Source organism: Molossus molossus, unplaced genomic scaffold (assembly GCF_014108415.1).
Source record: "Molossus molossus isolate mMolMol1 unplaced genomic scaffold, mMolMol1.p scaffold_m16_p_41, whole genome shotgun sequence".
NCBI lineage: Eukaryota > Metazoa > Chordata > Mammalia > Chiroptera > Molossidae > Molossus > Molossus molossus.
The window spans coordinates 339,840-363,802 of NW_023425379.1; the positions used below are offsets into that span (position 1 = coordinate 339,840).

The 23,963-nt window shown below is 50.3% G+C and overlaps 1 protein-coding gene across 1 annotated transcript in view; it reads left to right on the forward strand.

Moving 5' to 3' along the window:
* DNHD1 (dynein heavy chain domain 1) overlaps window positions 1-23,235 on the forward strand; it is a gene marked incomplete at its 5' end in the record, with an annotated part of 55,987 nt that extends 32,752 nt beyond the window's left edge. Inside the window, 25 exon segments of the mRNA XM_036242201.1 lie at window positions 899-1,024; window positions 1,332-1,429; window positions 1,544-4,436; window positions 4,637-4,814; window positions 4,982-5,174; window positions 5,404-5,686; window positions 9,123-10,734; window positions 10,924-11,132; window positions 11,358-11,562; window positions 11,637-11,739; window positions 13,912-14,061; window positions 14,321-14,503; window positions 14,634-15,065; window positions 15,283-15,751; window positions 17,362-17,643; window positions 17,889-18,041; window positions 18,219-18,397; window positions 18,523-19,488; window positions 19,686-19,872; window positions 20,080-20,196; window positions 20,283-20,484; window positions 21,274-21,365; window positions 21,527-21,676; window positions 21,891-22,699; window positions 22,885-23,235. Coding sequence (XP_036098094.1) covers window positions 899-1,024; window positions 1,332-1,429; window positions 1,544-4,436; window positions 4,637-4,814; window positions 4,982-5,174; window positions 5,404-5,686; window positions 9,123-10,734; window positions 10,924-11,132; window positions 11,358-11,562; window positions 11,637-11,739; window positions 13,912-14,061; window positions 14,321-14,503; window positions 14,634-15,065; window positions 15,283-15,751; window positions 17,362-17,643; window positions 17,889-18,041; window positions 18,219-18,397; window positions 18,523-19,488; window positions 19,686-19,872; window positions 20,080-20,196; window positions 20,283-20,484; window positions 21,274-21,365; window positions 21,527-21,676; window positions 21,891-22,699; window positions 22,885-23,235 — 10,622 coding nt within the window.
* Window positions 23,236-23,963: the final 728 nt, after the last annotated feature.

Genomic DNA, 23,963 nt, shown 5'->3' on the forward strand with positions numbered 1-23,963 from the left:
CCAGTGAGAAAGACAGAATAGAGATAAGTGCATGGTGGAGGCAGTAGAATCTCAGAAAGGAGACAGCTTCAAAGGACCAAGGAGAGTCAGAGAAATCTCCCCCTCCCTTAGGGAGAGGCCTTTTGCTGACTTATGAAGGAGGAGAGTTTTCTAAACTTGCAAGGGGAGAAGGGCATGGCAGGGAGAGGGAACAGTGTAGGTACAGGCACTCAAAATAGGATAGTTAGGGAATTGCTAGTAAAGAAAAAATTTCTTTCCAACACAATTGAAACCCAACTGGCAAGTTCAAAAAGTTAGTTACGAAGGGAAATCATAAAATATGATGCATATGTGGCTTACGATTATTTTAGTATAAAACATATAAAGGTACATTTATATATAATCTTTTAGCCTAGAACAAGAGCTTTGATTTGCAGTCAGCTGAAAAAAGTTTCTCACTTCCTTTCTTGCACTAAGGCATTGTCTACTATTTCCAATTTCAGTTTCTGTAAAGTTGAGCAGTGACATGAAGTTACCTGAGTCACAGAAGTTTTTAGATGTTTATGATAATTTCCTAATTTAAAAAAAATTGGCTGGCCTGTACTTAATTTAATGTGTTCTATCAACTCATCTTTACTGAAGCCTTCCATAGTTTCCATAGAACCAATAGCTCTTTTCCTACCCACATTTCATAATATTAGATTAAATTCTGGAGTTGAAATTATAACTCACATAAACAGTTTTCCCAACACACTGTGGCTCTTGGTGAGCATATAGTTCAACTAGTAGAAGAAAAAAAATGTCTGGGTCTTCTGGAGACTAGCTAGAGGTCTGTCTCAGTGTGTTTGGGGTATCACCTACTCCTGCCTTTGCCTCATCTGACTGCCGTTCAGCTTAGCTGGAGCCCACCCTTCCTTAGATTACAACAGCCTGCGGGATTCTATCCAGGAAAGTCTTCAGGTGTTGTTATCAATCCTCGCCATCCAAAAGTCGGGAGACTTATACAAAAGAGCTTTGGAGTGGGTGACCATCATGCGTGACCTGAGTGAGTGAAGGCTTCCAGCTCAGTTAATGGGTGGGACCTGAAGTGGGATGGCTCAGAAGGATGGGGTGAGAGGCGGGGGTTGGGTGGGGAAGATCTGAAAGAGTGAGGACCTCCTTCAGGTCTACTTCTTTATTCACAGTGAAAATTGTCTCTCCTCCAAGTAAGGTCTCCGGGTCCTGGGACCTGGGTCCTGCTGAGCAAAATATTTTGGGGGTGGGACAACCTAAGAGATCAGGAGCAGGCTGGACCCCCTTGCAGAAGCTAGAACCCTAGTATCCCTTCAGCATTCCTCTGGCTGCTCACACAGGTGACATATTGGAGGCATGGGTGACTTTCCAGCACAAGTGGATTTTTCTGAATAAAATTCTGCATGAGATGAAGATCCAGTTTCCCACTTCTGATCTGGTAGGGAAGGGGAGTGAGGCAGGGTGGACAAAGGCTCCTGAGTAGCGGGGCACAGTGGCAGGGGGAGCTGCCTCTTCACATCCACCCTCACTTTTACCCTCTTCCTCACCACAGCACTCCCGTTTCAAGGCCATGGATGAGCAGTATCGGATCCTGATGCAGATCTCTGTAGCTGACCCCTTGGTTCTGTCACTTGTAGTGCCCAATGTCAAGCGGACCCCTTACTTCCAAGGCCAACAGCTGCGACAACTGCTTCAAGCAGGCTCGGTGGAGCTGGAGGAAATCATTATGGCTCCAAAGAGTGTGCTCTATAGGTTCTGTGCTCGCTTCCCCCGCCTTTTCTTCCTCAGTGACAGTGAGCTGGTGGACCTCCTGATTGCCCCACTGGAGCCACGTGAGGCCCAGATATGGGTACGGCGCTGCTTTCCTCACGTGCTCGCTGTGAGCTTCAAGTCCAGCCCAAATGATAAAAACATGGATGCCCCAGAGTCAAGGTCAGGTGTACAGACTCAGGTGAAGGGACTTGCAGTGCTAGGAGCAGGTGGGGAGGAGGTGAAGCTGCAGCAGCCCCTTCCTCTGAATCCAGACCTCCCCAGGTGGCTGGCCTCTCTGGAGAAGTGTCTGCGTTTGGCACTGGTGCACTTGCTGCAGGGCTGTGTGGCTGCCCGTCTGCAGAGCTGTGAGGCTCTGGCCCCATCCCTAGACAAGGCCTTCAAGGAGCTGCCCCAGCAAAGACAGTTGGCCCTGCAACTGTATGTCCACCACTGGCTGGAGTTAGTCGAGTCCTTCCCATGGCAGTGTGTGCTTGTGGCAGAGGAGGTGGTATGGCGGGCCGAGATGGAGGAGGCTCTGCTTGAGGGGAGGACCTTGGCCATGGTCCCCACACATGTGTGCAAGCTGGAGGTACTGGTGCATTTTGTACAGGCCCAGAGGGCCTCCCAGGATAGGGAGCTCCTGCCCTCTGTCCGTCAGACCAGCCTGCTCAGTGCCCTGCTGGTCATGGCAGTGGCTCACCGGGATATAGCACAGCTGCTGAAGGAGCACCAGGTCAGTGATCTGACAGACTTCCACTGGGCCCGCCAACTCAAGTACCACCTGGGTTCACCTCACATCACCCTCCAAAGCCCCCTGCAGAGTCTCAAGACTACTGCATCTACTGAGACTTCTCTGACACCTGCTGCATGCTGGGTAGATGTGCTGGGCCGGTCCTTCCTGTACAATTATGAGTACCTGGGTCCCAGACTAGGGCCTCTACCTAGCTTGCTGCATGAGCGGCCAGCCCTGGTGCTGTTATTGGCCTTGGAAGAGGTGGCCTGTGGGACCCTACTGGGCCCTGATGGCGTGGGCAAGGCAGCCATAGTGAAGAGCTTGGCACAGGCCCTGGGGCGCCAGCTGGTAATAATGCCCTGCTTGCCTCAGTTAGAGGCCCAAAGTCTGAGCAACTACCTGAACGGTGCCCTGCAGGGTGGCGCCTGGCTGCTGTTGGAGGCAGCTCAGCACCTGCCCCTTGGTTTGCTGTCTGCCCTGGGCCAGCGCCTGGCTGAACTGCACAACCTCTATGCCCCACTGTACCAGCAGGCTTCCCGAGGCACCAGTGCCATCGACCCAACCCACCCGCAGCTCCTTGGCAGTGGTTTCTTTGAGCAACATCAGGTGAACATGCGCCTTGGCTATGGCTGTGTCCTGACGCTGCGTACCCTGAGCCCTGCTGTGCCTGCCAATCTGCGCCTGCTGCTGCGGCCTGTGGCACTGGCACTGCCCAACCTACAGCAAGTGGCAGAGCTGACTCTGCTGGGTGCAGGGATGTGGGATGCCTCCCTCCTGGCTGCCCGCCTATCCAAATTCTTCTCCCTAGAGAGTGAGCTGGCATCTGGGCCCCTGCCCTGCCGCTTGCCACTGCTCAAGCAGGTCCTCACAGACATGATACAGGCCCTAAATGAGACCGAGGAGGAACCCAACTCCCAGCCACCCCACACACTTGCTGATGTCCAGGAGACTGCCCTACTGCGTGCCCTGCTACGCTCACCACTGTTCAGCATCCCTGATGGGGTCCACCTTTACAACCTCCAAGAGCTGCTCTGTGGGGTCTTCCCCTGTGCCAGACAAGTGCTGGCGGAGCCTGTGACCCACAGGCTGAGGACGCCACTGCTGGTGGAGGAATTGCAGCACCAAGGCCTGTATCCCAGCCCTGATATTTTGGGTTCCCTGGAGCAGCTGTGTCAGGCCCTGGACCGGGCCTCTGGCATTTTGTTCCTGGGCCCTGCAGGCAGTGGCAAGACCACTTGTTGGTACAGCTTATTTAAGATCCAGAATCGGCTGGCGGGCATGGAGGACACCTCAACACCGGGTTGTCTGTCTGTGGAAATTACCCACCTGTATCCCAGTGTCTTCAGCCCCCAGGAGTTCCTGGGATGGCTAGAGGGCCCCTGCTGGCACCAAGGCATCTTCCCCAGGCTGCTTCAGGCAGCCAGTCAGCGTAAGATTGTGGACCCAAAGAGCAGGGCACAGGACTCAGTGAGGGTTCAGCACTGGGTGATATGTGATGGGGCCTCCAGTGCTGCTTGGCTGGACTCTATCACTTGCCTCCTGAGTGCCCCCCCACAGCTGATCCTTCCCAATGGTCAACTGATAGAACGACCCCCAGATACTTTTCTCTTGATGGAGGTGGGAGATGTAACAGGAATGTCCCCCACAGTGGTGGGCCGTTGTGCCCTAGTCTGGTGTGGTGGGGAGCAGACTTGGCAGGGGATGCTTAAGGTCCTGATGGCAGCCCTGCCCCATGAGTACTGCCTGCAACCCCAGACAGTCACCGAGCTCAACGACCTGGCTAACCACCTGGTGCCTGCAACGCTCCAGTTCCTCACCTGCCAGGGTGCCAGCTCCCTGCTGCAGGCACACGGGCAGAAAGATGTTTGCCCAGGTGTGGCTGAAATCACCAGCCTGGCTCGCCTCTTGCGTTGCCTGCTTGATCCCCACCTATGCACAGATGAGAAGACACATGTCCCAGGTGAGGGGAAGGGAAAGAAGGCTGGGTTGAGCACTGTGGGGCCTGGCGGAAAGATGGCACATGGCTGGGGCCCGGGTCAGGGGTTCTTTGGTGGACCTGGGCTTGGGGACTGAAAGTAAGAAGGAATAGAGCCAAGTCTCCTCCCCTTCTCCCACTTCCTCTTACTTGGGCTTCTATTCTGAACATGGTGGCCTTTGCAGGAAACCTCAGCTATAGTGATCCTGTAGCCCAAAGCTTAAAGTCCTTGAAAAGAAGTTCTCTGACCAGGTCCCAGGATGACGGCAATGATGTGCCTAATAAGCACAGGGAACACTTGCTGGTTGTCAGCAGCTTTCTTTTTGCCTTGATCTGGGGCTTTGGAGCCCACCTTCCCTCCAGGTATCTGCAGGGGTGGGCAGTGGGGGATGCAGAGGGCTAAGATAGACTGGCCTGTAGGTGTCAAACCCAGGGGACATCACTGTCAGGGGTGGGTGGAGTAGTGAGTGTGTCACAAATGGAACTGCTATAACTGTCTGATACTTTTGCCTGTATGTCCGTCTGAGCAGACTCTGGCCCCTCTTTGATACCTTCCTGCGGGATTCTATTAGTTGCCTCTCCAACTATCCTGAGCTACCACCGTCAGCCTTGGTGTTTGATCTACATGTATGCCCTGAAGATGGGACACTGGTCCCCTTCACTGGCCAATACATGGGCAGCCTCATCAAGGGATCTCTGGGCACCTTCAGTCCTTCTCCCCAGGTGTGAAAACAGTGTGCAGTAGCTGGGGTTGTGGCTAATGGGGATATCCTGGGAGAGTCCACGTTCTAGGCCCAGCTAAGGCCTACCTGCTCTTATTCCTTGATATGTTTTCACAAGAATACATGAAGTGTTCTGCAACTACAGCTTTAAGATCAGATCCCCAGACCTTTACTTTCAGCTAGACTACTGTCCTGAAGCTGCCACAGTAAGCCCTGCTCCTGTTTTGCAGACTGAACGGCTCTTGTATGTGGTGGACCTGCTTCTGTCGGAGGGACACCCAGTGCTGCTGGCTGGAGGGGCAGCAACAGGGAAGTCAGCCTTTGTGGAGGTGCTGGTGGAACCACATCACCCTTACATGTACACCCCCATCCACCCTGCCTTCAGTACCACCCACCTTCGCCTTCTGCTGAGCCAAGGGGTCCAGAGCCAAGCACGAGACAACCCGTGGCAGCACCGAAATTCCAAAGGCTCCCTCCTCTTCCTGCTGGAGGATCTGCACCTGGCCGCTCCTGGTGAGGAGCTGGGAGGAGGGAAAGAAGGAGTCATTGTCATCTTTTAAGACTATAAAATTCCTAGCAATATTCATTGACTCTCAAATATACACCTGCACACCAAACCTCAGTGTTTCATTCTTAATATCTTCTTATTCTACATATGTTCCCTGAACAATCTTACTCTTCTCATGGCCTCTTCTACCATCTCTCTGCTTTGACTGCTAAATCTTTATCTGCAATCCAGGCTTCTCTTCCACTCACCAGACCTGTTTATCCAACCACGTAGTGCATATCCCTACCTTCTTGTCTCTCTGGACCGTAGGCCGACGCTCTAACCGCTGAGCCAAAGTGGCCAGGGCACTACCTTCTTGTCTCATTGCACCTCAAATCTAACCCTGAATTCATCATCTTCCCCCAAAACCTGCTCCTATGTGTCCTCTGAGTAACTGGTACTACCATCCATCCAGTTACTTAAGCCAGAAATCTTCTATTGATATCTTTCTCACCAATGTGTCTCTCAATTTTGCTTGCTAAATATCTCTCAAGTATTTCCACTTATTTCTATTCCATCTTCCCTGGTTCAGTCCATCATTACCTGTAACTTTGGTAAATGCTCTTGCAAGGTTCCCTGTGATGAGGCTTTGTACTCTAGCCTCTTACATTCTGTGTTGTAACTGGACTCAACTAGGTACAGGCATCCAATAAATCAGGCTACCTCTAGCTTCAGGGATTGCTGTCCTCTCTGCTTTCTCTCCTTTATCTGGTTAAATTCTACTTATTCTTTACAAATAATCTTAGGAAATATCTCTAGGAAGCCTGAACTTCCAGGCTAGGTTAGATACTATTCCTGCAACAACCATGGTTTTATAATTTTATGTTTATGTGTCAGTCTCTTCTACTATACTCTGAACTTCAGGAAAACAGAAATTTGTCTCATTCATTTTGATAGACTCAACAGGAAGTAAGTGCTCAGTAAAATTTGTGGAGGAAAATTAAAAAAGGGGAGAAATTGTGATGAAAGTTTGGGATATTTGGAAATTTAAAATTTTAAGTTTCTAAAGTGGTGTGTTTCTAAATGGTGACAGATTCAGAATATGGTCATGAGACTGGGCAGAAATGAAAAATAGGTACAGAATGGAGCAAATGGGCTAAAGCATTACATGGATTATCCAGTTAGACACTGAAGTCCCTTATGGGATGAAGAAAACTTGAACCAGGTGGTATATAAGTAATTCATAATAGTAGGTACAATGTATTTCATACTATGTCCAATATACTTTATGTCATCTTTAGTGTTCATAAAAGCCCATTAAGATGGATGCTTGTCATGATTAGTTTAAAGATGAAGAATCAGATTATATAACTTGCCCAAGACACTCTAGCCAATAAGTGTCAGAACTAAGATTCAAATTCAAATCTGTTTAGCATCAAAACCTGTACTTTTCTCCAACTATATTATTTGCCCTTCTCAGTGACTCTGCACAAACAATCAGGATGTCAGTGGATAATAGAAACAGTAAATTCATATCTGTGAATGACAGCTGAGAAGATTTTTCAACAGGAAGGCTGAAAACATTGTAGAGTGAAATATATTATAGATAGAAGTGCAAAAGTTGTTCTTGGGTGACAGCAACCAAAAGAGTGGGCAAAGAATAAATTTAAAATGTAATAGACATACAACAAAACAAAACAAAAAAAACTGTGACCCATTGTCAAGAGAAAACAGTCAATAAAAACTGACCCTGAGATGATCTAGAAGTTTAGCAGACAAATACTTTAGGGAAGCTATTATAAAAGTTGTCAAGTACTTAAAAGAAACTATGATCTTAATGAGTGAACATATAGGTCTCAGAAAAGAAATGGAAACTACAAAAAATAACTAAATGGAAATTTTAGAACTGGAAAATACAATAACTGAAAAGAAAAATTCACTGGATGGCTTAATAGCAGATTGAAAATGGCAAAAGTGTTAATAAACCCTGAAGGACAAAACATTGAATATGAATAGAGCCCCAGTTTAACTCATATGTAATTGGAGTTCCAGAAGGAAAGGAGACTGAGAATAGGGCAGAAAAAAAAAAAATCTTTGAGATAATAATGACCAAAAGTTTCCCCAATTTCTTAGAAAATATTGACTTTAAAATATAGAAAGCTCAGTTATCCCCAAGTTAAACACACAGACATACACACACACAGGCACATACAATCAACCTGCTGAGAAAGGTCAGAAAAGATAAGACACATTATGTACAGATGAACAACATTAAGAATGATGGTTAACTTATCATTAGAAATAATAGTCTAAATGATGGTGGAACAACACCTTTAAAGTACTAAAAGGGGGGAAAACTGGCATCTTAGAATTCTCTATTCAGTAAAGATACCCTTCATAAATGAGAATGAAATAAAGTTAATTCAGATACATGAAAGCTGAAAAAATTTACTGCTGATAGAACTGCACTACAAGAAATGTTAAAAGATGTTGTTTAGACAGAAGAGAAATAATATATGGGTATTCAGGTCTATGGGAAAAAATGAAGAGCATCAGAAATAGCAAATATGTGGGTATATATAAAGAACTATCTTTTTCATCTCAATTTCCTTAAAAGACAGCCAGTAGTTTAAAACAAAAATAATAACATTGTAAGATGGCGTTTGTAATGTATATAGAAGTAAAAAAGAAATTGGAATAGTAAGAGGATAGGGTGGGGTAGTGAGTAAAATTAATTATACTGTTGTAAAGTTCTTTTACAACAGTAAAAGAACTACATTTATGAAATGACGAAATGTAAAATAGGAAGGTGAAATCGGAATTGGGAAAGGTCAAGTATAAAGTGTGAATTGGTACGATATTACTTCTAAGTAATGGTAAGTTAAGGAAGCATAATGTTAGCCCTAGAAAAATTACTAAACAATAATAAAGAGTATAGCTAAAAATAAATGAATAAATAAAATAGAGTGGGACACTAAAAACATTCAAGTTATATAAAAGGAAACAGGAAATAAGCAATACAAAATAGAGGAGACCAATATCAACATGACAAACCTTAAGCCAACCATATCAATAATTTACATGAAATGTAAATGGTTGCTGGAGGTCCAAGATGGTGGCAACATTCACCCGCCTCCCGTGAGCAAAATCAAATATATATGTACATAGATAGCAATTACTCCTGGAGACATCAGAACACTGAATGAACTGCTGGAAAGCCAAGGGAGCCCTTCAGGAGCTGCACGATTAGGGGAGAAGAGAAAGGAAATTACTCACTTTTAGGGAGAGTGTGTAGGAGAGAACAACTTAGATATGACCAAGTCCCGATGCATCAGATGCACAAAATTCCTTTAGAATCCTATGTGTGAGGAAGTAAACAGAATGAGGCAGGGCTAGAGGAGCAGGATGACACTGCCCTGCAAACTCATGCATGTCCTCACTGTTATTCTCAATGTCCCACAGATCCAGAGAAGAGCTGTCAGCCAGTGTTGGAGACTCTACGCCAGGCCATGAATGGCACTGTGTATGCCCACAGTACCTTGGAACTGCAGGCGCTGCAACCTATAGTCAACTTCCTCGCCACAGCCACAGTGCCGGGCTTCTGTGAGCACCCACTGTCCCCACGCCTCTTTCGACTCTTCACAGTGCTGGCCCTGGCTGACATGACCCAAGCCACGCTGCTGAGCAGGCACACACCCATCATCCAGGCCTGGCTTGAACGCTTTCCCTCTGTGGAGCGGGAGAGTGTTCTAGCAAGAGCCCTGGTCTGGGCCTCCGTGGAGGCATGGGAGGTTGTGGGCAGCTGTTTTATACCTTCACCTGTCCACCCACACTACCGCTTCTCCCTGCACTCTGTGAGCCAACTACTAGGCAGCCTGCAGCTGCTGCCAACCAGAACAGGCTCCCGAGGTATTCTGGACTATCCCAACCACCAGGAGCATTTGCGCCTGGTATCAGGCTTGCGTGGCACCCGCCTGACAATTATGATGGCCATGCGCAATATGGTACGTCTGTGGCTGCATGAGGCACAGAGAACCTTTTGTGACCGGCTAGATAGCCCTAAGGAGCGCACCTACTGTGCCAAGCTGCTCCTAGAAGTAGCTCAGAATGTCTTCTGCTGTGGGCCAGTGCCCCAAAGCCTGGGCAAGGGCTATGAGGAGGAGGAGGAGGGGGAGGGGGAGGAAAGAGTGCCTGAAGTGGAGTCTGAAGGGGAGCTGGCACAGTGGGAGGACTGCAGCAATAGCAGCAGTGAGACAGAGGAGGAGGAGGACACTTACGGCCTTTGCGTCACCACAGGCCCATCCTCCAGTGATTCAGGTCTTGCATCACCCATAGCCCCAGTAAAGTGGAAGAACACAGAGAGCATAAGTCAAAAGTTAAACCAGGAAGAAGTCACAAGGGTTCCCAGCTGTAAACTTGAGCTAAAGAGATCCACGAATTGGTGGCTGAAGACATCCCAGATGGACCTGGTCTCACCCCTGTTGCTGCCAGTGCTACTACTCTGTCCCCTGGAAAAGCCCTCAGACCTGATCTTCAGTCAGGAGCTGATACTAGGTTCCAACTCTGAGATCCCCAACTTGTACCTGGAACGGCAGTGGGAGAGCCTGGGGGAGCAGCTGGCCATGTCAGCCGCTCAGCTAAAGCTGAGCCCACACCTTGCCCAGTGTCACTCGATGGCCCAACACGTGGCCCGCCTGGTCCGAGTGCTGACCAGGCCCCGGCAGCATGGCCTGCTGCTCTCGGGGGCTTGGGGCACTGGGCGCTGTACTGCCATCACTTTGGCAGCTGGCATTTGTCAGGCCCGCCTCTTCCATCTGCCATGTGGTTCAGAGGAGGCCATTCTCCAGTGTCTACGGGATGCCAGCTGGCATGCTGGCATGTTAGGCCAGCCAGTGGCCCTGCTGGTGCCCAAGGGTGCGGATCTTACCACCTTTCATCGCCTGCTAGCCTTGGCAACCTCAGGCAGTTTCCCTGACCTGTACACAGAGGCACATCTGGACAACATTGAAGAACATCTCCTCAGAGACAACCTTACTGTCAAGCAGACCATCAGGAAAGAAATCCTGCTGCAGAGGTGAGGCCAAGAACCCCGTTCTAGGGGCTTCTCTGCTCTTGCTCTATTCTGGCCAAAAGGCCAGAAAGAAAAGTAGGGGTTGCTGTAAGGGCTCAGAAGGTCAGGGCTAAGGGTTCAAGGTTGGGACTGGGGCCTGCATGGGAAAATGGGAATAAAGAGGAGGACTGTATCTGAGCTCCCGGCCCACAGATTCTACCAGCAAGTGTGCAGCCACTTGCACATGTTCATCCTGACTGGAGATGACCAGGCCCACAAACAATTGCCCTCCATTCTTTTCCTGAGACTCCTCCAACTGGCCGTCACCAGCATTGACCACTATGAACCCTGGGACCAAGATTCCCTGGTCAGTGTGGCCCAGCACCACCTGGAGGGTGGTCAGAATCTATCCCCTGGTGATGGTGAGCACTTTCTACCTGTCCTTGCCACTCATCTCAACAAGGTTCTAAAGAGGATTATTACAGTCTCTCTCTCTCTCTCTCTCTCTCTCTCTCTCTCTCTCTCTCTAGAACCTAGTGAACCCCCTTCACCTTTCCTGCCCTCCTTCCTGAGCCAGGAGGCAGTCCCTTTCCTTTCCCATTCCTCTACAAGCTCAATAGTCCAGGATAAAGCCATGCCTGTTGTAGACTCCTTGAAGTGCCCAGACCTCCAGGACTCAATTCCTGGCGTGGCCAAAGCCATGGCTCTCATCCACCTTTCGGCAGCCAGCTACCATGGGCACCTGTGCCCTGAATTGCCACTTGTAACCCCCAAGACCTACCTGGACTTCCTGGACACCTTTGTGCTGCTGCAGCAACAGATGGTTGTGCAGATGAAGAACAAGGCCCAGCGGTGAGCGGTCCCATTCCCTGCCCTGTTCTCCTTCTGCTCCCTCAGGTCCATTCACTGGTACCTTGTATCTCCAGGGTCCACAATGCCCTGGGGAATCTGACAACACTATTTGAGCAACACAATACTCACACCAACCAGATCTCCACCTTGGAACAGAAGCTGAAAAACTCCTTCATGGTAAGGGGGAGAAGACTATGGGCCAAAGCAGAAGCCAAAAAGGGGACTTTGGAGGAACCAAACATACTGAACCTTAGTTCTTATCTCTAGAAAGTCCCCCTTTCCCCATGGGGTATTTCTAATCCCTGCTGCCTTCTCCTTTAGAACTTAGACTCAAAACTCCCCAGAACACAGCTGAGACCTGGCTGATTCTTCTAAACACATAAAACCCAAGTGTCAGCTTCTGGTTGTCCTTAGTCCCTTAATTGTGTAAGATTCAGAATGTTCTCCAAGATCTCAGCAGATTCCACTGGGGATGGGGCAGGGACTACATTCTCATGGTTGCCTCGCCCTCTGATCCTCTTCTCCTGAACGCTCTATCACTGCTAGTTGGCACACCTCTTGTAGCTAACCTCTTTCCAATACCACTTTGTCCTTCTACCTCTTCCTTTCACAAAGCACCAGGTATACAAGGCTGCTGTGTAGAGTGGGGAAACGTGGATGGGTGATGGCCGTAGGGGGAATTTATATTCCAGGACAGAATCAGAAATGGATTCAAATGGTATACTAGTCCTCAATGGCCGCCATTTCCTCAGTCACCCTCCTCTACAGGGCATTTCCCAGTGGCCAAGTTTTCTCTTCTCCCCCCACATCTCCCCAATACCTGCTCCACAATGTTATTCAGTCACCCCATTTTCTTTCAGAGCTCCCCAAATAACATTCATAATAAGAGATTTTTTTTTTCTTGTCCAAACCCTAAATCCTGTTGCTTCCTTATACAGAGCAATCCTTCTTTGAATAAACTAGCCTGTCATATCTAGCTAGAACTGGGAGTGGCATCATCACACCTTCTGTAGCCAAATACTCTCAGGTAAAGCTGTTTTCCCAACATGAAGAGAGGTTTTTTTTGTTTTTGTTTTTGTTTTCCTTTTTCTTTTTTTTTTTTAATAAGAGGAATTCTGAAATAGCATTTTTTTTTTTTCTCTTCCTGCTACACAAGACTTTGATGCAGGTTCAGGGAAAACTACAAAGAATTGAAGTAGTAATCAACTCACATGTGGATAATCTGACTCACTTTCTACTGGGCTTTCAGGCCTTATAGCTCCTAATGCCTAAGCTGCCTCTCTGATCAGTGCCCTCAGGGCTATCACCCAGTGTAGCTCAGCTTTAGGGACATGGCTTGCATCGTCTGTGGTTTTCACTGCGTTCTACATAGATGGTGCTCCCTGAAGTTCTCGTGGAACTGGTGCCTCCTAACATCCACCACGAGGAGTCACTAGTTAGATTGAACCTCAGGACTCAGTAGAGATGCCAAAAACAAAAAAAAGAAGTTCATGGAGGGACAGAAGTCCTCTCTCCCGTGTTTTCTGTATTCCAGCTTTTTGTCTTAGGCCCTACCTTTTCCCAAGATGATTATACCAGGAATTGTTGATCTGGTTTAGGGGTGCTATTCTTTGATCCCCAGGTCACTTGTAAGAGGCCCAAACTATGGATAAGAGGTGTGCATAGTCTCGGGGCATTCAGGGTCAGATCCCCTGGCTATCCACTCAACAGCCATAATAGTGTGTGCTCCTTTCAATGTCCCCACCGGAGGAAATGGCGCCACCATCCACTTATTTAAGCCAAATCCCAGAAGTCACTCTGGATTACTCTATCTCTTTTCTCTTTCCTATTCAGTTGGTTCATTTATTCATTACTGTACTCAACAAAAATTAATTGACCTCCACATTCTTTTGTCTGGGCAGTCGTTAATATTTATGTCTATGTCTACGCCTACATCTTAGGCGTACGTCTAGATAGATAGAATCCATGCCACAACTTTCTGAGGCGGCTCTCCTTCTTCCCACTTTACAGATGAGAAAACTGAAATCCAGAGAGATTTAGAATGAGGATTAAATGAGATTTGACACGTAAAGCATTTAAAAGTGCTGGCAAGTAGTAAGAGTTTAATAAATGTTAGTTACTATTAGGTTAGAGTGCCTCCTAATAAGAAAGATAAGGCACTGTTCTTGCCTTTGTGGTATCTAGTTGACTGGAAGATATAAACTAATGTAGGCAATTACAAAACAGTATGTAATGACAAAGAAAGTCCAGGAGACTCTAAAGTACCAACAAAGACTTTTGAAGCCCTGGGCAGGTTGTTCAGCTGGTTAGAGCGCCGTCCCAATGCACAGTCTGGGTCTCTGTTCACAGAACCTCAAAACAGTGCAGCAGCAGCTAGAGCAAGGCAAGCTCCTGCACAAGCAGCAACTGGAAGAGTGTCGGCAGCAGGAGAACCTCATCAAGAACCTGACCAGGCAGTGGGATGCCCTGCGGGCTCAGCATGAGGCTTTCCTGGAGCAGGTGGGCTCTTTCTGGGCCCTGCCCTGCATTGCTCCTCTCTTGAGGGAGACCAGCCCCTGACAGGATGCCCAGAGAGAGGATGGAGTGATTTGTCATGGAGTCTTTGGCGGTGGGGGGAGGGGAGGCAAAAGTAATAGGATGGCTTGAGGAACAGTCCTCTCATGGGGACTTGTAAGAGGAGATGATCCCACTTGGCAATACCTTGAACAAAGAGGGTATTTCAGGAGTTCACATCAAGAGTGAATCTCTCCTCATTTAGATGGGCAAGGCATTTCTCGGGCCCCTGAGCCAGCTGAAAGTGAGTGACTTTGAAGAGATACGGAGCTATCGAGCACCACCAGAATCTGTGATCCAGGTGACCGATACACTGTGTGACCTCTTCCACCGTGATAGAGGCTGGGCCAGTGCCAAGCAGCTGTTATGCACTGAGGACTTTTATCAGGTAGGAAATATGGGGCATAGCAGATGAGGAAGAGTGGAGGCATAAAGGGACACTTGACAAGGTAAGAATGTTGGAGTAAGGTTCCGAGCACCTATGTCTCCCCCATCCCTTTTAACATCAACTCTCCCAGGAGCTGGTGTTCTTCCCCAAGGAGAAGATGACAGACTCAGAGGTAGCAAAGTTAAACCTAGCTCTGAAGGCTCCAGGTATGAGTGATGCAGCCTTGCGGGCAGTAAGCACACCTGCAGCAAGCCTGGCAGCCTGGCTCTGGGCCGTCCTGCACTACAGGCTGGCACAACAGCGCGGACTGCCCACGGGCCTGCTGCTGCGGCAGGTAGAGGCCACACTGTCTCGGGAGCAGGCCCACCTGGCCCACTACCAGTTCCAGGCTCAGAAGACCCTGGAACACAACTTCGCCCTGACCAAGAAGCTGGAAGATTTCCAGGCTTCCCACAACCATCTGTTAGAGAATCTCACCTGGGCTCAGAGTGGCCACTATCACAAGTTGCCCATAAAGGCTGCACTGCTCACACCCATGCATTCCTGGACTACAGAGCTCCAGGTAACCAGCCCTTCTCAGATGTTCCCCCAGAGTTCATTTCTGCACCACTGCCTGTACTCCTCTGTGCCTTCTGGTGCCCTCACTGCCTCCCTCTGTCCCATGCTGCCCCTCTTGCCATGCTTTCCTCCATACCCTGCCTTGCTCCCTCTCTGCCAGACCCTCTGCTTCTCCCCTCCTCACTGGCCTACGAACCGTCTGGTCTTCCTTTCCACACCAGAAGTTGAAGGGGCACTGCATGACTGTGTTTGGAGATGCCCTCCTGTGTTCAGCTGCCGTCATTTACCTGGGTCCCTTCCCACCACTGCGGCGCCAGGAGCTATTGGCGAAGTGGCTGGCTCTGTGTAGGGGCTTTCAGGAGCCCCTGGGCCCAGATGATGTGGCACAGGCCCTGAAGCAGAATCAGAAATCTGCCCTGCCACCAAAAAAGCCCCTGCTCTCCATACGCTCTCCCTTCAGCCTACTGTCCTTGCTAAGCTCTGAATCCGAACAGTTCCAGTGGGACCGAGACCTGAAGCCCCAGGCAAAATCAGCTCGCCTAGCAGGCCTGCTTCTGAGAAGTTGCACCCACTACTTCAGTTGCCGTTGGCCTCTGGTACTTGATCCCAGCAAGCAGGCCCTCATCTGGCTGAACCCACTGCCTCAGAGAGAGACTAGATGCTCGGCCTCAGCTCCCACCAAGGGCAGAGGTAAAGCCAGGGATAACGATCATAGTGCTTCTCGGCGTCTGACCTGCCCAGCACTCTAGTTATAGTGATCTTCCCTTTCATAATGAAGATGTTAAATTTTTGTGGCCAGGGGATCCCAGGTTTCACCAGCCTTTTATATTAGGTCACATTTACATCTTTTGGCCCATATTGCAATGATTCTGAATCTATGTGGCTGACCAGTCTATGATCTTCCACTTCTCTGGTCTGCTCAGCACTATTGGAAACTTGGACAACTCAGAGCTTTACAATCCAAATGTGCCCAGTGTTCAGAAATTCTGGGGAAATATTTCTATTGGTTCTGCTTGGATCAGAGACCCATATGGGTGGAGTGTGAGAAGGAACATTTCCTAGAGGAAGGATGGGAGGGTGTTCATTTCCCAGAAGAAGGGGTTAGGGGTGAGAATAGTGAACATCTCTAATGGAAGGTGTATAATAAAGGGAGTCTGTAACACAGGCTCTGTCATCAGGCTATCTGGGACTAATATCTGTCCCCTAAGCCTGGAAAAGGCCCCAAGTCCCAGATGAGAATTCCAGTCAATACCTCAGTTTAGCCCAGTGTAACCCTGAGTAGAGCATTCAGTCATGTTGCTTCTAACCTACAGAACTGAGATAATAAACAGGTGGTGTTTTAAGCTGCTAAGTTTGTGGCAATGTGTTAAGCAATAGGAAATAAACTTATCAAACTATAAACCTGGAGACCTCCACTTGCCAACTTCTTAAATGCTTAACACTTTAAAAAATTCTTAGATTTCTGCCCTGGCCGGTTTGGCTCAGTGGTTAGAGCGTCGGCCTGCGGTCTGGAGAGACCCGGGTTCGGTTCCCGCTAAGGGCACGTGCCTCGGTTGCAGTTTTTCCCCGGCCCTGGTTGGTCGTGCGGGTGGCAGCCACTCGATGTGTTCCTTTCGCATCGATGTTTCCCTCTCTCTCTGTTCCTCTCTCTCCCTCCCACTCTACTTGAGCAAAAAATGGAAAAATGTCCTCGGGTGAGGATAAAAAAAAAATTAAAAAAAAAAAAAAATTCTTAGATTTCTTACGATTTAAAAAATAATAAGTATTCCTTTTTTCTGGCTCCTGCAGTAGAGGAGGCAAAGGAGAAGAGGTGGGTGGCTGTTGGCTAGCCAGATGTCTGTGTCCACCATGCTGCCCATGACTTGGCTAATTCCACAGTTTACGGCCTTTGACTTACAAGTACTGATTTCTATATTAGTGACGACTTTCAGTTGTTAGTGACACACCAGCTTAGGCAACAAGGGAACTGCATTGACACTTCGACCCACAGAAAGGCAGAAATGGAACAATTTCAGGGGTGCCTAGAACCCCTCCCTGGGATTTTAGAGAAATAACGATAGCTAACATTTATTGACTGCTTACTGGGTGCCAACTGAATGCTTGCTATATATTATTTCATGTCAACTTCACAGTAACCCTCTGAGGGACTCACCAATATCAACCCCATCTTGCAAATAAGGAAACTGAGTCACAGAGAGCTTAAGTGACTTTCCTCACGAGATGGAGCCTTTGGGTTTGTGGTGCTCCCTAGCAGGCTAAGTCCTCCTCTGAGAAGACCTCCTCTGCTTCTTTCTGCACAGGGCAGGGCTCCAGGAGAAGTCAAAAAGAGTATACAGGGGAGGGCATGGAAGAGGAAGATCATTACAATAGTGAAGAGAGTGACCAAGCTAAGGACAAGACAAAAGAACAGAAGGCAGAGGAAAGGGGAAAGGAGGAGGAGGTGGAAACGAAAGAGAAGCAAGTGCAAGAGAACAAGGAGGATGAGACAGAGAGGCAGCAGCCTCTGCCTGTTCTCCACCTCAGGGTACTCTCGGGCTCTGACCCAGACCTGGGTCCTCAGCTCCTGGAAGCAGCTGCTGGTGGTAAGAACTGGTCCCTGCCCATCATGTCCCCCTCTGTCCTCCCCACATTCTGTGGTCCCACAGGCCTCTCATACCCTAGGCTGACCTCAGCTCCTACCCTCATCCTGGGCACTAACTCTGTTGAAGAGCCCGGGGGGAACTCTGCTGTCAGCCAAAGGGGAGCTCATCAGAGCCAGATTTTGTGCATGGGGGGGCCTACGTGCTGGCATGGTGGTTGGGTGTCCTTCCTTCCCTTCCCCTCACAGGCCTGCCCGTGCTACTAACCAATATGGAGCTGGGCCTAGGGTGCCAAGAGCTGCAATGGCTACTGCAGCGGGACCAGCTGAGCCCACCCCAGGTGCAGCCTGGCTTCTGTCTCTATCTGAGCACTACCCTCCCTCTCAGTGCCTTGGGAAAAGGTGAGGCTCTGGGGGTAAGTTCCCAGCACAGCTTTGTGGACATACTAGACTCCTAGCTTCACTCAGTCTGGCCCAGAGCAGGCTCAGGACTATAGCAGGGAACCACACTCCCTGTGTACCCCCACCCTGTGGCTCTGCCATGGGGAAGGGGTTAAAAGTCTCCCATATGACCCCAAGCACTAGGCTGTGAACTGCTGAAGGGGCTGAATGTGCTGGATCTGGGACTGAACATGGACATCCTAGAAGAACAGATGCTGCATGAAATCTTGTGCACAGAGCGTCCTGAGCTTGAGGGCCGCTGGCAGGACCTCAAGAGGAGAGCCCTGGATACCTGCGAAGCTATGGAGGCTGCTGAGGTGCTCAGGGGCCCATTCTATGGGTTGAGATTTGGAGGGGCCCAGGTATGGGGGTGAGAAAGAGTGGAGATGATGGGGGACCATGTGGGGAAGGAGCAAATCCATGCAATAATGACTGTGTGCAGGAGCGGCTCCTGCTGATGCTACTGTTCCAGAACCCAAATGATCAGGATCCAGCCAAGTTCCTGCGGGACATGGTAAGGACTCAGGCAGAGCTATGTCAGCTGCATGCCCACTATGAGGAGCTAGAAGACCTGATGCTTCAGGAAATGGTAGTGTGGGCACCCTATCGGTGTATAGTCCAGCATGGAATGGCCATTATCAAGGCCCTTAGCCCACTGCACAACCTGCTGCCACCTTTCCAAATGAGCCCAGAGAACTGGCTGGCAACCACCAAGAAGGCCCTGAACAGCATGAAGCGGTGTGAAAATCATCAGGAGCAGGACCTGCGCTGCCATCTGCTGCAGCTGAGAACACAGCTGACCCGCCAGCTGCTGGGCAGTACCGTGGCTGCACTGGGCCTGACCCACATGCCCTTGGTAGGTGCCTTGGGTGCTTTGGCTCTGCTGCAAGTGGCAAGGAAGGCACCACACCTGGAGCAGCTGGCACTTTGGCCTGGACTGGCAGCTTCTCCCAGCACAGGCTATAGCAAGCCAGTCCCAGGTGTGGCTCGACCAGCCTGGCTAGGGCTGAGAGCCTGGCACGAATGTGGAATATTAGAGCAGTTGCCGCCATTTGCTGGACTGCGTATCTCCCTGGCAGAGCACTCCAGTGTTTGGCAGACTTACCTGTCACTATCATCCACAGTGCTGGGGCCTGCACCTGGGCCTGGGCCTGATCCACTCAGCCTCCTCCAGAAGCTGATCCTGTGGCGTGTGCTGAGACCTGAGTGCTTCGCTGGTGCCCTGGCAGACTTCACCACCTGCTTCCTGGGCCGGCCCCTGGACGAAAACCTGAGTGCCTCCACCATACCATTTGAACACAGTCAGGCTACTCAGCCCCTGCTGATCTTGTTGCCACCACCTGGTCACCCCACATTCATCATGCATCCCCTGACTGTCATCCAGAAACTGGCTGCCCAGCATGAGCAGGTTTGGGCCATGCCTCTTGGCCACAGAGCAACCAGGCTCCTATGAACTAGGATGGGGTGGGGGTGGGGCCTCCCAACATTCTCATGGATATTTCTGGATTACTTAGAAACTTTTGAGGTTATTGTGATGTTACTCTGGGTCCCTTGGGTCACCCTAGGGTCACCTGGAGTTATTCTGACATCTCTCTGTGGTCCCAGGGGCAGAAGCATGTGGAGGTGATAGCCTTGGGCTCTGAGGCCTGGGACCCAGTCTCCACTGTGGTCAGCACTCTATGCCAGACTATGCACAACGGGCACTGGCTGGTGCTGGATAACTGTCACCTGATGCCTCAGTGGCCGAAAGAGCTGCTACAGCCCTTGCTGGGACTGCTGGATGGAGCCAAGGGTGGGTTTGCTGCCAAGAGATCATTTCTAGGACCCTTTCCTACACTTGGGCCTGAGTTTAAACTCTCAGGCCTCATGGCCAATCCCCTATCTTCCAACCTGTTCCTTGTATCTGACTCCTGACCCCTTAGCCTCAAGTCTGATCCCTAGATTTGTGTCTGACCCTCTTTACCCAGTGATTAAACTCAGTCCCATGTCTGACCCCTAGTGGTCTCGGACCTGGAGTTAGAACTGCTTTTAGCTCAACCTGCAAGCAGGAATGTGGTCCACAGAGACTTCCGTCTCTGGCTTATTGTGTCTGCAGAGGCTACCGCTTCCTTACCAGGTGAGATGCCCTCCCCCAACCCCCAAAGGCTCTCAGATGGGAGGGCAACTGTGCTGTGCTGACTCAGCACTCTCCTTCCTCTCCAGCTGTGCTGACTCAGCACTGCATGCCTGTGTTTTGGGAGCAGTCCCTGGAGCTGGGCCACATCTTGATCACCAATATGGAACTAGCCCAGCAAGGACTCTCCGTGCAACCCCCTACCAAGGTGCTGCCTCTGCTCCTCCTCCACGGCCTCCTACTACACCGGCAGCTCTATGGAATGAAGCTGCAGGCACACAGGGGGCGCTGGTGAGGGCCCCAACCATCCTGTTCAGTCAGTCAGTCACACAGCAAACATGGAGTGTTTTCCACAGGCTGTATTCACCTCTGGGAGCACCAAAGTGTGAGGGCAGGGGGGGAGTCAAGGAAAGCTTCTCCAAGGACTTTAGGATCTCGCTTTCAGTTGAGTCTTAAAAGCAGAGGCAGATCAGGTAGAGATGGGGCCTTTCTGAGCAAAGGAAACTAAGCTCAGCAGTAGGGAGAAGATGGCAGTGTGCCCGAGGTGGACATGCTGGGGGTTGAGTGGGAGAGGTGAGGCTTGTGGTAGAAGATCTTTAAGACCATGACAAGGGGACTAATTTTATCCTGAGGACTGGGAAGCCACTGAAGGGTTTTAAGTAGAAGAAATATGAGCCTTGGAAATATCACTCTGGCTTCAGTGTGAAGACCAGACCAGACAGGGCTGGGCTGGAGGAAGGCAGAACAATTTTAAGAGGCTCTGGAAGTCTCTAGGGAAGAGATCATGGTGGTAGGGACTAGGGTAGTAACAGCAGGGATGGAAAGAAAATATGGGGTGAGGAAAAGAAGGAATCAAGGATGGCTTCCAGATTTCTGCCTTGTACAATTGGGTGGCTGGTGTAGAGGAAAATGCTTATTTCTACTGAAAGCAAGTTGTATTTGAGGTGAGCCTCAAATTAGTAATTAGTGAGCCTTCATGAGTCTGGAGCACAGGAGAGAGGTTTGGGCTGGAGAGGAAGATGTGAGAGTCCTCAGCATATAGATGGTTTTAAAAGCCTACTTCCTGCTCTCCTCCCCCAGGGATCAAGTGACCCTGACCCAGGTTCTTCAGACCCAAGACCAGCTGTGGGCAAGCCTTAGCAACCCCCATGCTGCCATGCAGGAGCTGGCTGGTGAGACCCTTCCTGTCCCCCAAATAGTCATCTGCCCCCAGGAGAGCCTGGAAAGGTGTGGAGGTGGGAGTTCTGAGGCCGGGACATCATTTACAGCTTTGGTTTGGGAAGTGGTGGAAACTGGAGAGGTTGGAACTGAGGGGCTCTGACCTCATCCTCAGCTTCGGTTTTCTATGGGGGTCCTGTGGGAGACAACAAGGACAGGGAGGCCCTGATTAGCCTCATACATGCCTGCCTGGGCCACAGCAGGGGGCATTGGGACCAACCACACACACCGCAGTATCTGCTGTCCACTCTGATACCCAGCCCAGGTAAGTTTCAGTCAAGTATCTGTGTTGAGGTGGGGAAAAGCCATGTAGTGCCACCCTCCTGGGAATGTGAACAGCGGCTGCAACAAAAGGGTAGGAGGGGGCAACACAACAATATTCATATAGTTATGGGTTAAAGTGTCAGGAAGGCCTACTCCCCTGGGTCTGGGGTGCACAGAGACCACCGTGTGTCTCACTCCTCACTGCCACCTCCAAGATCTAGAGGAGCTGGACGCTATGTCAGAATGCAAGGCCCAGATGCACCTCCTGCCCATACCACCTGAACCCGGGATCTGTGGACTGAGTGCTGGACCCCAGGCCTGGCTGTTGCGACGCCAGAGTCGTGCTCTTCTGAGCGCCCTGCAACAGACTTCATCCACTTGGGTGCCTGCACCTCGGGGTGGTTCCCGGCGCACCGAAAGGCGGCTGCGGCAGCGCCTTGTTCTAGCCAAGCGGAGACTGGAGTCGTTGCAGGCTCTGCTGACCGAGACCACTAGCCAAGACGAGGCAGAGGCCAGGTGGATGGTGATGGGGCAAAATGCGGGGCGGGCGGTGGAGGGCTTCCTCCAGATGGAGGTGAGGGAACTGAGCCAGCTGGTGAGCACACTGCAGCCGGACCTTGACTGCCTGTTACAGCAGCTAAAGGGTGCGCCCCCTTGCGCCTCCCAACGCTGTGCAGCTGTGGCCCATGCTCTCTGGACTGGCCGCCTACCCCCGCCTTGGAGACGCCATGCGCCTGCGGGGCAGCAGCCGCCTTGGCACTGGCTGCGTCAGCTGTCGCGCCGTGGACAGCTGTTGGTTCGCTACCTGGGCGTGGGCACTGAAGTACCAAAGCGCATCTTTCACCTATCAGCCTTTCGCCACCCACGCCGCCTGCTGCTGTCGCTGCGCTGGGAGGCTGCCTTTGCTATGGTCACCCTGGACCACCATGTTCCCAGCTCGAATGTGCCAGGTTGCCAAGGCCCCACCTCCACTCATTTCCCCCATAAACATCAGGAGCTGAACAGCAACCCACTGCACCTCCAGGTATCTTCCGGCAGCTCCTTCATTTCCAATTCCGCCCCCTCAACCTCCTGATTATCCCTCCCAGCTAACCAACCGTGCCTTTCGGTGATCCTGTCCCCTCAGTAGCCCCATCTGCTTCTCTGATCCCACTCTATGAACACCCCTTAGCTTCCTAGCTTTGCCTGACCATCTTCTGGCGCCCCCAGGTGGTGAACAGCCCAAACCCCATAGTTCCAGAGACGGGTCTGCTGCTGATTGGGCTACAGCTCTGGAATGCCCAGTGGGATCCACTAACAGGGGCCTTGCAGGACAGTCCCTCCAGCCAGCCCAGCCCTCTGCCTCCAGTCAGCGTCTGCGCCCAGGCCCTGGGCACCAATGACCTGCCACACCCTGGTGGCCTGGCTGTATATTCCTGTCCTGTGTACATGGAAGGGCCCCTGGGTACTGCTAGGTTGCACAGCAGGAATATCCTGATGCACCTGCCCCTGCCCACCAAGCTCAGCCCTGCCATTTGTGTTCAACGGAGAGTCCATGTGTGCAGCTCGCCCCTGCTCTGAGCCCTCAACCAAAATAAAGTTGGAGTGACTCAATGAAAGAGTTCTGAGATAAGGAGTGTATGTGTGTACACATTGAGGGTGTGACACGCTGAAGGGAAAGCAGTGTGCAGAACTGAGAAGAGATGTGTTCACATAGAAGGTAGAAGAGGGTGTGTGCCTGGCACCAGGGAGGGGGGTGTACAGACACTGTGGGGAAATGGACCTCATATTGGTCATGCCTAGGCAGATCTAACACGCAGGATCCCAAATCCTTGCCCAGCTCTCTACTGTAATCTCAGCACTTGTGCTAAATCCACAAGAGGTATTTTTAAAGGGATAACATTAGAATTCAAAATGATTTCTTAAGGCACTTAATGGTATTATTGGGATTGCCCTGATCCTGCCCTACCAGCCATCCCTTCCTCTATGATAGATTCTCAGAGTGAACCATAGCACAAAAAATCGAAATAAGATACAAAGTTCTATGTTCATTCATCAATTATTTGTTGAGCGCTCCTTTGAACCAGGTGCTCTTCCAGGCACTAATAAGGTTGTTCCAATATAGAAAGACAGACAATAAAAGGCCAACATATAAATAAGTTAAATCTGATGATTTTTAAGTGCTATAAAGAGAATAGAGTAGGCTGATATGTTAGAGGGGGACTTCAGGGGAGCAATTTAGGTGGTAAGGGAAGGCTTCCCGAATATTTTAAAGGGAGGAGTGTTTCTGGTAGAGCACTCAGTAGGTG